General features: G+C 34.1%; 1 protein-coding gene across 3 annotated transcripts in view; it reads left to right on the top strand.

Moving 5' to 3' along the window:
* Positions 1–15702, top strand: part of LOC137640288 (tubulin polyglutamylase ttll-4-like) — a 41527-nt gene that overhangs the window by 16966 nt on the left and 8859 nt on the right. For 2 of the 3 annotated variants that reach the window (XM_068372901.1, XM_068372902.1), the window contains exons 7-15: positions 1122–1299; positions 1929–2086; positions 2529–2644; positions 2976–3171; positions 3285–3380; positions 3534–3658; positions 3828–3949; positions 6434–6507; positions 14196–14230. In XM_068372901.1, coding sequence (XP_068229002.1) covers positions 1122–1299; positions 1929–2086; positions 2529–2644; positions 2976–3171; positions 3285–3380; positions 3534–3658; positions 3828–3949; positions 6434–6507; positions 14196–14230 — 1100 coding nt within the window. The remainder of the gene's footprint in view (positions 1–1121; positions 1300–1928; positions 2087–2528; positions 2645–2975; positions 3172–3284; positions 3381–3533; positions 3659–3827; positions 3950–6433; positions 6508–14195; positions 14231–15702) is intronic. The other variant, XM_068372903.1, reaches the window with a different exon arrangement.

The raw sequence follows: 15702 nt of genomic DNA, 5'->3' as shown, positions 1-15702 counted from the left end.
TTGATAAGGTATTAGTTCAAGAAACCATACTAGGCTTTACACACATTGCTTACAGGACGACATTGATAAGGAAATGCTAGTATATAAATACAGGGTATTAACTTAAAAAGTAGAATTCATCATTAAGATGAAATAAACACTAAAGTAGAATTATGAACTTGAAGATAAGGATATTTTTAACCCTTTTACCCCCTAAGGATGTACTGGCACGTTTCACAAAAGCCATCCCTTTTCCCCCATGGACGTACCGGTACGTCCTTGCAAAGAAATGCTATAAAAATTTTTTTATCATATTTTTGATAATTTTTTGAAAAAATTCAGGCATTTTCCAAGAGAATGAGACCAACATGACCTATCTATGACAAAAATTAAGGCTGTTAGAGCAATTTAAAAAAAATATACTGCAAAATGTGCTTGGAAAGAAATAACCCATTGGGGGTTAAGGGTTGGAAATTTCCAAAGAGCCTGGGGGTAAAAGGGTTAATAAATTGTTGCATATGGCCGAGATTCAAGTTGGCAGTATGTTGGAAAGATTGTACTAAAATTTTGAAAGTAAAGTTTAATGAGAAGAAGACTACTTTAGAGGCTGATTATTTGATAGAGGTTTTTAGGCACAGTGAGAAGAGAAAAGCAATAAGGCAAGTGGTAGGAAGGACCAGGAAATCGTAGGTGTAGAAGACAAGATAAATACATTGATATAAATACCTCATAAATCAAACCAATGTTCTCTATTCTTGGGTAGTGCCATAGCCTCTGTACCATAGTCTTCCATTGTGTTCGGGTTGAGCTCTCTTGCTTGAGGTTACACTCGGGCATGTTATTTTATCTCATTTCTCTTCCTCTTATTTTTATATATAGATTCATTTTAATGCTACTATCATTACTTCTCTTAAAGTTTATTATTTTCCTATTTCCTTTCCTCACTGGGCTATTTTCCCCTGGTGGAGCTCTCGGGCTTATAGCATTCTGCTTTTCAACTATGGTTGTAGCTTAGCTAGCTATAATAATGATAAAGGAAAACTACATTGAAATCTGAATACTGTACAGGGGAAAATTAATAGTTGATTGATGCTATATAATGCTAGATTGGCAGTTTATATATTTCTTTATTTTATTTTTAGGTTGTCCATAAATGGTCACAAGTGCCTACAGAATCATCGTTAGTGGTTCAGAGATACATAAGCCGCCCTTACCTCATCAACGATACTAAGTTTGACATGCGTATATATGTCCTCGTCACGTCCTTCCATCCACTACGTATTTATCTTTATCAAGATGGACTTGTGAGATTTGCATCAGGTAAGATTGGTCAAGTTGTATGTTATCGGAATAATGATCATTTATATTTTAATACGGTTGTAACAGATTGGTGTCGTGTGCATACTGAAAATGTTAAATCCAAAAAATTTTAAGAAACCACCTTGGCTTTTAATTTATATTCTAAATCATTGGGGTTTGTCATGCACAGTAGTTCAAAATATTGTTTAGTCAGTAGTGAATTATAAGAAAATCCTAAAATTTTGCAATATTTTATTTTTCATCATTATTCATGAAATTTCATTATGATTAAAATTGCTTTTTCATGTTGGCACAATATATTTGATAAAGTGGGACAATTGACTTTTAATAATAAAATTTGCAATACAGTAGTTTAATTTTTCATCATTATTCATTAAATTTTATAATGATTAAAATTGCTTTTACATGTTGGTAAAATATATTTGATAAAGAGAGACAATCGACTTTTAATTATAGTTATATAAAGGTCTACAATAATTTAGTGTGAAAACCCAAATAAAACTTGAGCAAGTGTGTTTTCGCATAAACTGGTTGGTGTTCGATTGATGCTACTTGTTAAATTTTACAATTTTGTCTTACCATCATATTCCATTATGAAGTGGTTTTTTATTATGCTGATTTTGTTACAGTTCAATACAACAATGCATCCACGAGCTTGAGTGATCGGTACATGCACCTAACAAATTACAGCGTCAATAAGTCGTCATCGTCGTACACCCACAATGTTGATGCTGGACAGTGCCAGGGACATAAATGGACCGTCAAATCACTCTGGGGTTATTTAAAGGTATGAAACGTTGCGTTGGAGATGCCATTCAGTTGCTTATCAAGAGTTTTTGATTTTGCAGCAGTTTATTGTTTGGAAAATCTAGATGCTCCGAATTTTACTGCGATGAATTTTTCTTCTGGATTGTAAGTTTAAAAATGCCATGAATGTAAATCTGTGTCCATATTTATATGAAAATATTTGAGCTGTAACTTTTATTACAAATGAAATTTTTTTCTGGATTATAAGATTTTAAATGCAAAGAATGTCCAAATCTCTGTTCATATTTATAAGAAATATTAGAGCTGTAACTTTTATTTCAAATGCTCTTTTTTTTGGGGTTGTAAGTTTTCAAATGCAAACAATGTAAATCTCTGTTCATATATGAAAATATTTGATCTGTCACTTAAATATGTTCAATTTTGAAAAATTGTTATTACTTTTATTTTTTCCGCTGTTCCAGGCAAAGGGCGTGGATACATCTGCCTTGTGGAGTCGCATTGCTGATTTAGCTATAAAGACCATAATAAGTGGAGAACATGATATCATCATAAGGACAAGGAAGAACGTCCGCTCCAGGTAGACTTTCCTTTGGGAATGGTTCAGCATTAATTACATTGCCATAAACTTGAGTCTTAGTTGTAATTTGTTGTTTATTACTATGCTTTTGGCATTATTTATATAGTCTAGTAATTTTAGAAGTTATATTGATCCTTTGTGCTCACACATGAGAATGATGATGCTTTGAATAATGTAGGGAATATGGTTCTGACTGTGGTAAACTGTAGCATAAGTTCTTGGGATAGTAATGATGTAATGTAATAGACAATTAGGTGATTTCCTTTAAGCTAAAGTGGTTTCATTTAGGTATTATATACGTACTTTCTAAGATAAATGCTATCTTTCACAGGTATTCATGCCATGAACTCTTTGGCTTTGATGTGATTATCGATGAACGTTTAAGGCCTTGGTTGTTGGAAGTGAACATTTCTCCATCGCTTCATTCGGCGTCGCCGTTGGACCATTCTGTCAAAGGCCCGCTTATTGTTGATGTTTTGAACATGGTGTCCTTCCACATTCCAGATAAATTAAGCCAGCAGCAACAGGTACAGTAAAGGTTTTTTTATATTTACAATTAACCAAGTAAGGTAATTGATATTAATTTTATACCATAAATATTCAAACCATGTTTTAATTTACGTTTAATTTCTGTTTGCAGACTAGTTTGTTGACAGAGTTAAATCTTGGGAAAAAGGTGTCTGGACTTTGCTTGGATCGACGACTCTACACGAGACTTCTAACACTAGAAGAACAGGTTGGTTACAGGATGTAACATTGAACTTATTGTTGAAATAATATTCTTTAAAGATTAGTAAATACTTCCCCTTACTGAGATGTATGTAGCAAGTAATTACAATTTGTAAGGGGGTTATTTTTCTAAAATGCTAAATAACTTTTTTCTCATCAGCAAAAGCACATCAAGGTCAACGCTGCTCCTCGAAGTCAGTACCTGACAACGGCCATAGAAAACCTTACTCCCGATGATGTCCGTCATCTGTTGGTATCGGAAGATGAACTGCACAGAGCGGGAAAGTAAGCATGTTACCTGTTTGAATGTTGAGGACACTTTAAGGGGAGGATTTTAAGTACTTCTTGCCTTTTGTTTTGAGTAGTAAACACGTATTTAATCATACTTTACCCTGCAGATAATCAATTGAATAACTTGAAGATGTTAGTTACAAGGTTCTATCTTTCCTTGCAGATTCTCGCGCATCTTCCCAACAGCAGAAACCCATCCATACATGGGCTTTGTTGATAAACCTCGTTATTATAACAGGTTACTAGACGCGTGGGAGGTTGCCTATGGGAGTTGCAGAGAAAAAGGTAAATTGAAGGTCATATTATTATGTTGTACATTGGTTAACTATAATTTGATATAGGATTAATTTTTAATTTTTCAATCAATTTAGTTATAATTTATTTAGTATTAGGGGAAGAATGATATTAACAGTTTAAAATGTAGCTCGTGAATGGTGGAGGAAAGAGACACTAACAATGCCATAGAGACTGATCATACATTGTTATGATTATCAACCAAACCCCATCTCCACCCAAGTTAGGACCAGGGCCAGCCAGTGGGTGCTGATGACTTGGTAGGTAGACCTATACTCCCCCAAAACCATCCTTAGCCCACAAGGATGGTGAGGTTGCAGATAAGTAGGTCTCAAACCTCAGTTCAGGCTGGAAGTTTTCGACCCTTGGAAATGAACAGGGTCAGAATGTTAAAGATGATGAATAATACTCTTCGGGTTTTATCTTGTTTAGGTAATGTTATATGATAGTAATAATGATATGAATTGTTTCACTTTGCAGCATCTGTTTGATATTCACCTTTCGGATTTCTTGTTCCAATAGATATTTATTCTATTGCACTTATAAGAAAATTGGTTAAACTTCAGAATTCCAAACCTAGGACAAATGTTTTTTTTATTTTGGTTGCAGGTTTTATTTTATTGGTTCTTAAACAATATGTATTAATTGGTCTTATTTTTTTTTCATTGTTCATTCCTTTTACCCTGTTTTCCCCACTGATCCCTGCTTCTCCAACTAGGGTTGCAGCTTGGCTTGGAATAATAATAAGCAGCACAAAGTACAAATTAATTGAAAATACACATTGGCACTTGTTTGCACATTAAAATATGCACCATACTCTCAAGTAAGATGTCAGTTTTCTATAGAAGCAAAAGTTATTGTTTTGTAAGGTACCATAAAAGAAAGAACAAAGCTAGAGAGGACTATATCCTTTCATACTGATAACCTAAGCTTTTTTTGTAGGCTTAATCCCTGTAAAGCTAACTTTGCGTGATTATCAAAAAATTAAAAAAAAGATATTTCGTCCCTAAATTTCCCGGGTTCTTGTGCGGTAATGTTATGAGTCAAATATATAGACGTGATTTATTTGTTAATATTATTAATTGCTGAGATACAACCCTAGTTGGGATAGCAGAATGCTATAAGCCCAGTGAGGAAAGGAAACAAGGAAAAATAAAATATTCTAAGAACAGCAACAACACCAAAATAAATATTTCCTATATAAACTATAAAAACTTTAACAAAACAAGAGGAAGAGAAATTAGATAGAACTCTACCCTTACCAAGGGGAAAGTAGCCACTGAATAGTTACAGTGCAGTAGTTAACCCTTTGGGTGAAGAAGAATTGTTTGGTAATCTCAGTGTTGTCAGGTGTATGAGGACAGAGGAGAATCTGTAAAGAATTTGGCAGTGTATGTGTAGGCAAAGGGAAGTGAATTGTAACCAGAGAGAAGGATCCAATGTAGTACTGTCTGATCAGTCAAAAGACCCCATAAAACACTAGCAGTAGTATCTCAACGGGTGGCTGGTGCCCTGCCCAACCTACTACCTTATAATGTGCAAAGGAAAATATAACATTTAATTTTATTTACATTTATGGTTAAGATTACCAGAGGTGAGTGAATTTTTATCAAAGTCTGTAGTGATTGTTCATCCTGATGACTGTATTTTGATTGTAGAAAAAATAAACTAATTATATTTTGTCGATAGAATTTACTGCTCATGATTCATGTCAAATCATCCAAAATATAGAAAACAAAAATTTTCCTCATACAGTAACTGAATTAATATTTTTTCTTTTCCATAGGGTAGTTTAATGTTATCTTTGTTTTCGAGATAATTAAACAGAACTGTCAACAAAACTAAGTTGTTGGCTCATTGTTGAAGATAATACAATGGGGTTTGGGGATAGAAATTATATACAGTATAACATTTATTTTAACAGTACCAGCATTACGTCTTAATTTGTTTGTGTATCACCACAACAGCAAAGCTGTACTAGTCGGAACCACCCATTGTAGGTTGATTTGCTGTGAGCAATCTGACAAAAACGTCCCACCATCACCAATCCACAGTAGCCAGAGTGGTGATGAATATGGCCAAACTGCACACATGTCTGAGGCTTTCGTCCTGAAGTGAATTAAAAATGACTCCATTTGTTGTTTGCTGTTCTGTGTATGTTATTTATCAGTGAAACCTAGATACGAACGTTCTAGTATATGAAAAACTCATTTTATAAAACGACACGAAGCTTTTTTTCGCCTCGTGTTATGAAAAAATACTCAGGATACAAAACTAATTTTCACGGTTAGGTTAGATATATTGAGGGACTCAAATGTATTTGGCTCTACAGTATTTTCTATTTCATTGTACAAAAAAATCATGTAACGAAACCCACCCCAGAACAAGTTAATTTCGTATCCTGAGGTACTACTATACAGTATTTATGTACACACTTATGTTGCGTATGTGTATTAATTTGAATTTATATTTCAGGAATAGAGCGTTTAGAGGCGCTCTGTGCCGAAAAGTTCCACCTAAAAGTGCCTCACTCCTTCAAAATGCCAAAGGTAAGCCGACATTCTCTCGCATTTTCCTTGTGGTTAATACCAATTGTTTAATGTAAAATAATGTATTGCTTAGAATATTAAAGGGTATTATTTGAGTGGTTGTGCTGTACATACATTTAAAGCATTGAGACCCAATATCCCTATTTGTTAGTTAGGTTGAAATGTTAGACGAGTTGCTATTCCGAAATGTAGCATGACAATGTAAAACTAGATCTTTCCATTAGATATTCCGAAACTTTAATTTCTTCCAGATTTGGTTAATATAGTTGATGTTGTGCATTGAATTTTTGCAAGCGAGTTAAAAATTGTGGATGAGACATGTAAATTAAGATTCCTGTAAAAGATATTCTATTGTGAAGGATTGCCATTTACTCAAGAATGGTTCACTTAAGTGTTGTGGGTTAATATGAATGATTTATTTTTTCCACTTCAATTGGTCTAAAAATTTCCTCGCAATTGGTAGCACTGTATCTATAAGATATTTTTGTCCTTGCATCCAAAAATTTGATATGTTGTCCCAAGTATAATGAGTTGTTTGACACGGTTGTCAGGTTAAATTACTTATAACATTAATCTTACATATCCTCAGTTAGGGATTTGTCTGCCTTCAGTACTGTACGCTGTGTTTTGGATATTTTAACAATTATTTTTTTTATTCTGTAGTTGTAGTCATTGTTAAAAGGATTTACATTATTTTAGTGAGAAAGTTTACCATGTTTATCTGTCAACATGCCCAGGGATTGAAGATAATTTGAAGGATTCTAAAAGGAGTTTTGGTATGAGACTTTACTCTTGATTGAATAGTTCGGTTGAAGGGACTAGTTTTCTTGAATTTCACAATCATACTTAGTCTATGAATTATAGTTGTTTAAATTGTGACGTAAATGATTAGTTACTGCTGTTCTTCCCTTATTTACTGAAGCTAATTTGTAAGTCTTATTTGCAATTTTTTATAAAAACCTGTTCATATGTGACGGTTAGACATCTACCACAGATTTTGAATGGCAATTCACAGTAACTACTAATCTTTTTATTGTGTGTGATTTGTTACACAGTAACTTATAAGTTTTTTTTAGGAGTAGGTAACTTAAATAATTTTCGTTACTTTAAACAATGCGCACGACAGAAATTAACTTAAAATGTGAGCAGCTTGCTTCGTTGGTAAGTAGAGACGTACACTAGTCATGCACTTGATGTTCTTTCTACAATGTTATTAAGTGCTGTATATCTCTAATCATTTCAAGGTTAATTTTTGCTGGTTCAATAGTGTCAGGGAGAGAGAATATGAGGGTGTCATATGTTGATCCAAGGAATAGTTGATGAGTTTGGCCTGTAAATTGTAACACTTTGTTTATGTTCTCATTGATTTTTAACGTTGGCTGGCCTACAGAATTAGTTTTAGTTGCACATCCTGGAACGATAGAAATTCAGTTGCTCTCTTTTTCTATAACCTTCATAACTTTAACCCTTTTACCCCCAAAGGATTTACTGGTACGTTTCACAAAACTCATCCTTTTACCCCCATGGACATACCAGTACATCCTTGCAAAAAACTGCTATTTAAATTTTTTTTTGCATATTTTTGATAATTTTTTGAGAAACTTCAGGCATTTTCCAAGAGAATTAGACCAATCTGACCTCTCTATGACGAAAATTAAGGCTGTTAGAGCAATTTAAAAAAAGATATACTGCAAAATGTGCTTGAAAAAAAATAACCCCTGTGGGTTAAGGGTTGTAAATTTCCAAATAGCCTGGGGGTAAAAGGGTTAATATGTGGGATTTTTTTAAACTATAAATAGAGAATAGAATGCTGTTTAAACTTGATACAAAATCCATTGGCTCTGGCTGTTTGTGCCATTGCCTGATGGTAGTATTCTTTATCACCGTAATTTGCAGGTATAAAAACTACTGTAATTTAACGTTTCCTTAGATGATAGTAGTTAATGATGATTGTAAAGTACATATTAAGTTGAGGGTCGCTTTTAGTCAGTAGCGCATACTTGTTCTCTGCCATGAAAGCACTTGGTGATTCACCTTAACCTATTTTTGAAAAAAGTCTGAATTTGTTTATAGTTTTTTCTCCCTCTTTTTGGAAAGTAATATATTTGAGAATGTCAAAGAATTATCTGAAAATTTAGGGACCATAAGTTTTTATATTTTATGTAATTCAGCAGGTAAAGTATGCATGTTTTTTATTAGATATTATTAAAACAATCGGGACTTGGTAGTTCGTGCTATAGATATACGATGTCTTTAAAATATTTTTCATATAAACTAGATCTTGCATATTTCTACTAAAGCACTATTTACAAGGAATTCTCATTGATACCTACAGTACTTGAAACTACTGTATTTCATAGATAGTGGTTTATATTTTGTTCTTGTTTTATATTAGTCTTAATATTTTTCATTGCTCAATTGGAGATTTTGATTTCAGAATCTCAACTTTATTAACCTGATTGTGTAATGGCATGGTTTCTCATTGCTTAAATATCTGGTGTATAATTGATATTTATGATAGTTATCCATTTTAGTTTATCCATTTTCTTTATTATGAGAGCTTTATATTGCGTTTGTGGCGGTGAAATGTCCATGTTTGGATAAGATTTTTGAGTATATGGTGTATTGTAGGTAGTATATGGTTTATATCAGATATTAGAGAATAGGGAAATTTTCTGGATTAACTAATATGTAATACGTCACACAAGCTTTATTTTATTAGAAGTTTTAGATGCTTACTAAATACATTGGCAATTGTCATTACTTACATAAAGAAACAGGGTAATCAGTGTAAACTCTTAGAGTTAACACTTTCATTCTCATTGTTTTTGCGATAATTATGAAATACCTTGAATGTTACTTGGACTTGGGAGCGAATGTGGTTTATGCATTTCATTGTATTTGAACTTTATTAGTTTCTTCCTTGTGTATTTTTCTTTTGTTCAGTTACTATTTCTAGATTCAGATCTTAAAAGTATTGTTACTATTATTAGCTAAGGTACAATCCAAAAGCATGATGCTATAAGCCCAAGGGCTCCAACAGGGAAAATAGCCCAGTGAGGAAAGAAAATAAGGAAGTAACTAAATTAGGACTAATGAATATAAAATATCTTAAGATCGGTAACAAAATAAAATAGATCTGTCATATATAAATTATGAACAAAGACGCGTTTGAACTTATGAAGTTCTTAGCCTGAGAATGGCCTCTCCATTATGGCAATATTCATCCCAGGAGCTCTAAATTTGGTGGCCGTGGCTATTGTCAGGAATTTCTATTTCTATTAAAATGGTCATCAGCTCCATGGTGTTTTATCATCATCTCCTAAACCTATTGACGCAAAGGGCTCACAAAGCTATTTTTCAATCACATGATATGTTCTTTGTCAGCCTGTTGACAAAATATCATTACAACATATTTTTAGAATACAGGTTGCCTGTTGAATCTAGTTGGTGCGGAATGGCTTCCCTGGCTGCAGTTTCTCGGGTACAATCCAGTTTGATTTTGCTGCTGAGACTTCCTAACCTTTGGTTTACAAAGGCAATGGCTCTGGAAATGCTTAGTATCATCAGATGCTGGACTGTTTACCCCAACCCCTCTGGAGATTTTTGGTCTATTAAAATGTAGGAGGAAAGTTGGCAAAGTTTTATTGCTTGCAAGAAATAGGATATTCTATAATGTTATGCCTCTATTTAGATGATTTGAAACTACTGTTTGTGATGAAAAGTTGTCCCTATCCACGAGCAAAAATTACAGGTCTGCTTTTCATTCTGTGTTAATTGTCCATGGTTTTAACTCTGGACTGCTAGTCATATTGCTGACCATCATCATTTGCATCAGACATGGCTGGTATCTAGCTTTGGCAATTCTGAGCTTAACTAGACCTCCTTTAGAACCCCTTATTTCCTTTTTAAGTAGATTTTGTGAGGAGTTTTGTCAAAAGAACCTACAGTACTTTTAGTTGTTCACTGATGCCAGACATTGGTTATATCAGTAGGTCTCGTGTCTTGGATTTCATAGTGCGTACTATTAATGATCACCTAATTTTCTATCTCCAAGCTGTTTATTAATGAGACAGACCTCCTTGGCCTTACTGCTCCACTTTTTCATTACCCAGGTAATTGGAAATTTTTAGTTATTCCTTTCATATACGCTTAAAGTTGAACCTCTTGTTTTCATTGTTCTTTGAATATAATCTGGAACTTGCTGTCATTGTCCAGAAACATTGCATCTGGCCTCAACATATCTCCATAACAGTGGGATCTTCCAATTTCTTGCTCATTTATCGATAAAGTCATATTATTCTTGAGTAAATGCCTCCATGCCTCAAGCTACCAGTGAATCTTGGGTTACAGTTATTTTGATCAAACTAACAGTACAAACTAGGGTCAGGGTGACTAGTCTGTATTGTCACACTTGTACAATCTTTAATTTGCATACTTGGCCATTGATTTAGGTCTTATCTTCTCTACCCTGCATCTTCTTACTTGATGTATGGCCTTTCATTTTACTTCCCTCCTAAATAGTTATTCAGGCTAATTAGGATTAGTGGGACTGAAGTGTTCAAATAATAATCAAATGTCTTGCAACTCAAAACAGGTTTTTCAATACAGTCCCATTTATCATGGTACCATACTTGTTTATTTGCACTAAAATGTCCAATTGTGGTGCAGATCTGGGCCAATAACTTAAGCTAGTCTTAGGTACAGTTATCCCAAAATCATCCCCTAATAAGATGTCAGTGCTATTATGTTCAGAATCATTACAAATAAAGTGTGTACTGTATGAAAAACCAATTTCAAAATTATACAGTAATAAGGCCTCTTAAGGGGGTAGTGCTATCAGATCACTTAATGCATGACCAAAAGGTCTTAGTAGTGTCCCTTTGGCCCTACTGCATCTAATTTTTATCTATATTACCTTTCCTGCTTTCTGTCCAACTTCTTTACTTCCCAGTGCAACTGTGATATTTTTCCATCGCTCACCTTGATGCATGACGACCACTCCCCACTCATTTTTGTAAATAAAATTGTCAAGCATAGCTCTGTATTGCACACTGGAACCTAATCTGAATAGATAGGTGACCATAGGCAAAAACATTTCTGTCATTCAACCGGTGGCGACATAAGCACACGGAAAACTAAATCCTACATCAAAATATGCGGACAATAGAAACAACCATGCTTATGAGAAAAATTCTTTAAACTAGAAACGATACCTTTTGCAATTTTCCCTTGCCTCATCCCAGTTTGAGTGGTTATCTCTCTACACCCAACCCACAACTGCTCTCACAATATTCTCATTTTAGCCTCTCACAACATGTGTACATTGTACACGAGTACATTTGGTAGAAACTTGAAGGTTGAAAAGTTATCTGGAAGTTCTACTTTGTGTTCCTTGGGAAGCTAATTATATTCAGTACTGAATGTTCTTTGAATCATCCTTAGAACACCCCCAGCTTCTTTCTTACCTGTCACTTTTGATTAGTTTCTCTTGTCTTTTTCTGCTTTTGTACACTTTCCTCTCTCTTTCTGGGTTTTGACAGTCATATGTGATCATATCGTCTAAGCCAGTCCTACATATTTGAAAATAATTGAAGTTTGTTAATGTCTCTTATTCTATTGTAAAACAATGATAATCACCGTTGTGCTTCCTGTACTAAATTGAAACTAGTTGTTAGATGAATGTCAGTAGTTTGAGCAAAAAAAGTAGATGATCTTAGGAATTTATGGGCATTGTTTTAATTAATGTTTATTCGCTTCTGAATTGGTTTGAAATGCAGGTATAAGGTCATTTCAGCAAGATTACTTTTCAATAAATTATTAGTGTGGCGAGTATCCTAGGCCCCAGTACTCGGCGTTTTGACCCAAATTCATGAATCCAATCCAATCATATAATATATGGTCAGTCTCTAGGGCATTGTCCTTCTTGTTAGGGCAATGTCACTGTTCCTTGCCTCTGCCATTCATGAGCGACCTTTAAACCCTTTTACCCCCAATGGACGTACTGGTGCGTTTCGCAAAACTCATCCCTTTACCCCCATGGACGTACTGGTACGTCCTTGTAAAAAAAATGTTTTTTACAATTTTTTGCATATTTTTGATAACTTTATGAGAAACTTTAGGCATTTTCCAAAATAATGAGACCAACCTGACCACTCTGACAAAAATTAAGACTGTTAGAGCAATTTAAAAAAAAATATATTGCAAAATGTGCTTGAAAAAAATAAACGCCCGGGTGTTAAGGGCTGGAAAGTTCCAAATAGCGTGGGGGGTAAAAGGGTTAAGAAACCTTTTGACAGAATTTCTGATCCTCTTTTGTAAAGTGATATTTTCAGTTAACCAGTTACAGTTAAGCAGTTACAGTTAAGCCTTGGAGGTTTAATTTGTCCCAGAAGACTGTTTGTATACCAAAGGGTTTGAAAAAAATAATAAACGTAATGGGTAGATGAAATGAATGAAAAATTAACCTATCGAAAGCAGCCTTGACGGTGGCATAAGGTGAAGAAAGCATACCTATGATCTCAATTACTATTTTTACCTTTGTTTATCTGTTGGCTTTTCTTTTTTTGCTTTTCATCATTACTACCCGTATTTTCCTTGTGTTTATAATAGCAAATAAACAAAACTAATTAGCAAAAACAATAACATTTTTTTTTGAGTGAGCTCTAAGAGATGGTTACCCTTAGGTGTAGTGTACAGTACTGTAGCTGTAAATTGAACGTTATTATACCTCTGGTGATACACGTTTTGACTTGCTCTACCTCCAGCAAGTCGCAATATTTGCATGATCTATTAAAAAAAATCATCTGCTGACGAGTCAAAAAATCTTGAGATGGAAACTGTTCTACTTCCAGAGGTTCCAATGTAATATTTATGAAAGAATTTTAAAATTTCGGTTACAAGGCTCGGTGATTATAGAAGAAAGGTTTTTTCATGTTTGCTGTGTTGAAGATTCTCTTTGAGTAAAACTTATTCTTAATACAAATTCCCATTCAGTGTCTATAAATGTATGCACACCTTCATGATTTATTGTGATCCAAAGCCAGAACCGATAAACACCGCTTACATACCTCGTTAATTTTGAGGGACGAAGACATTACGAAGCTGTTAGAAAAGTTCTATATCCTCATTTCAAGTGATGCATTAATTGGTACAATGTACAGTCAACCATTCTCCATTAGATATACCATAGTCATAGGGTATAGTATTGCTTTTTTTAAAGTTGCCTGTTAATAGACTGGAATATTTCACTAGAAGAAGATTTGTGGTCTTTGTAATTATATTTCACAGGATTACAAGGGATTTGCAATAATGTGCAATTGTATCAGAATTCATAAAGACGAGTAATCTCGTGTATATTATGATTATGCCTAGCATGTGTACATTTTAATAGTTTGAAAATGAAAGACTATTTAAGTTATTTCTCTAGTTCAATTATTATCTGGGTCAGACTAACATTTCCTGTGCTCTTTAGTAAGAAAGTGTGCTATTATCTTGAGATCTTTGAAAGTGCAATTGGTAATGGGTTATGTATTTTAATGTATATACATTCAACTAATGCATTAGAAGTTTAAATAATTTCTGTAATTAAAAGAAGGGAACTAAGTGAGAGGGAATTGATAAAAAGGATTGGATTCTTTACACTAGTGCTGCGGAGGGCACAACTGACCTCCAGGTTGTTGTTTCAGGTTACTCTGACAAGCAGCAACAAGGTCGCCTCCAGGTAGGTGTAGAATCTTTCCTTGCAGAAAAAGAACTTTGTGATGTAAATTGAGGAGCCAGGGTTTACATTGGTGGTACCCCAGCAGCAGTAGGTACAACACACAAGCAGAAACCATAATGCATGCAATGCCCATTCATTTGTGAGCTTAAACGTGTTTGTAATTTTTTTTCTTATTTAAATGGGAAAGAACAGATTGCATCGCACTCGAAGTAATGGTCACTGATGTGTTGTTTGGGAGAGGTGGTGGATGTACGTAATGGTTGAACATGTAGGCACATGACTATTGGTTGTCACACGTTTTTGTTCAAAGTATATTGATTTGAGAAATAAAAGTCATCTCTTGATTATTGGAGTAAGGGAGCACAGTGTATTGCAGATAGTTTTTCATCATAGTGAGTGAAACGTGGGGTACTCGACGCTACCTACAAGTTTTCCCGTGTTTACTTTGTTAGGTTTACGTTAGAGCAGGAATATTTTATATCATAAGTATCAGTTATTTTTTTTTTAATATAAAGGTTTTTGTTTGTGCATAATTTTATTATTTTGAATTAGAATAAATGGAGAGAGAACAAAGTTTTCTTTTATGAAAAATATAAACATCGATAAAGAAAGAGATTGCTCTGTGTAAATATAGGTTGATTTAATTTAATAGGGAAAGATAGAAAGGGGAAAAAATAGCCAGTCAAAAGGCTAAGGACCGCAAAATGAGTAAAAGGAAAGTTTCATCAAGTATAGCAAAAAAGAAGTCTGTGAAACCACTGAAAGAAGACTACAGAAGTTTATGGGGTACCATCGAGGGAGGGTTCATGAGGAAAGAAACATGAGGGTGGAATCAGGATATGGCAGGGCAGTTAAAAGTAAGAAAGCCTGAAGAAGCTAAGGCTAAGGACAGATAGAGATGTAAATGGGAAAGAGGGAAAAAGCTTAAAGGCAGATAGCAAGGGCACAAAGAAATCTTTGGAGGATTGGAATCAGCATCACAAAACGGCAGAGGGGAAAGAATAATCTGAAGAGCAGTGTCTAAGAAGACTTCATAATATATATATACAGTATATAAGCATAATATGCTGAATAAAATGTTGAAAGAGAGATATTAAAACAGAAGTTGACAAAACACTTGACTGATTGAGGCTATTTTTAGAAGCGGCTGAATTAAGAGAATGAACTGAAAGACGCTGGCAGATTAAAGGCATTTATGGAAAAGCCTCAGAACCATCTACAGTAACTTTTAACTTGATAAAGGTAGATGATCTGTCATCCATAAGCTTATTTAGATCCAAGTACTGCATGTGTAAATATGGCATAGGAAGACAGAAATATAGAAGTGGGGAATTGTATTAGTGATCAAACACTAATGGAAAAAAAGATAAACTTTTTTGAGATTACAAATAAAAAAGGTGTTCTTTAACATGTTAGAAAAGTTGCACAGAAAAGGCTGAAAAGAAGTCATAATCCAGTAGGCCACTAAGCCA

The sequence above is a fragment of the Palaemon carinicauda genome, chromosome 4 (assembly GCF_036898095.1).
Source record: "Palaemon carinicauda isolate YSFRI2023 chromosome 4, ASM3689809v2, whole genome shotgun sequence".
Lineage (NCBI taxonomy): Eukaryota > Metazoa > Arthropoda > Malacostraca > Decapoda > Palaemonidae > Palaemon > Palaemon carinicauda.
This window is presented reverse-complemented; position numbering and strand designations above follow the sequence as displayed.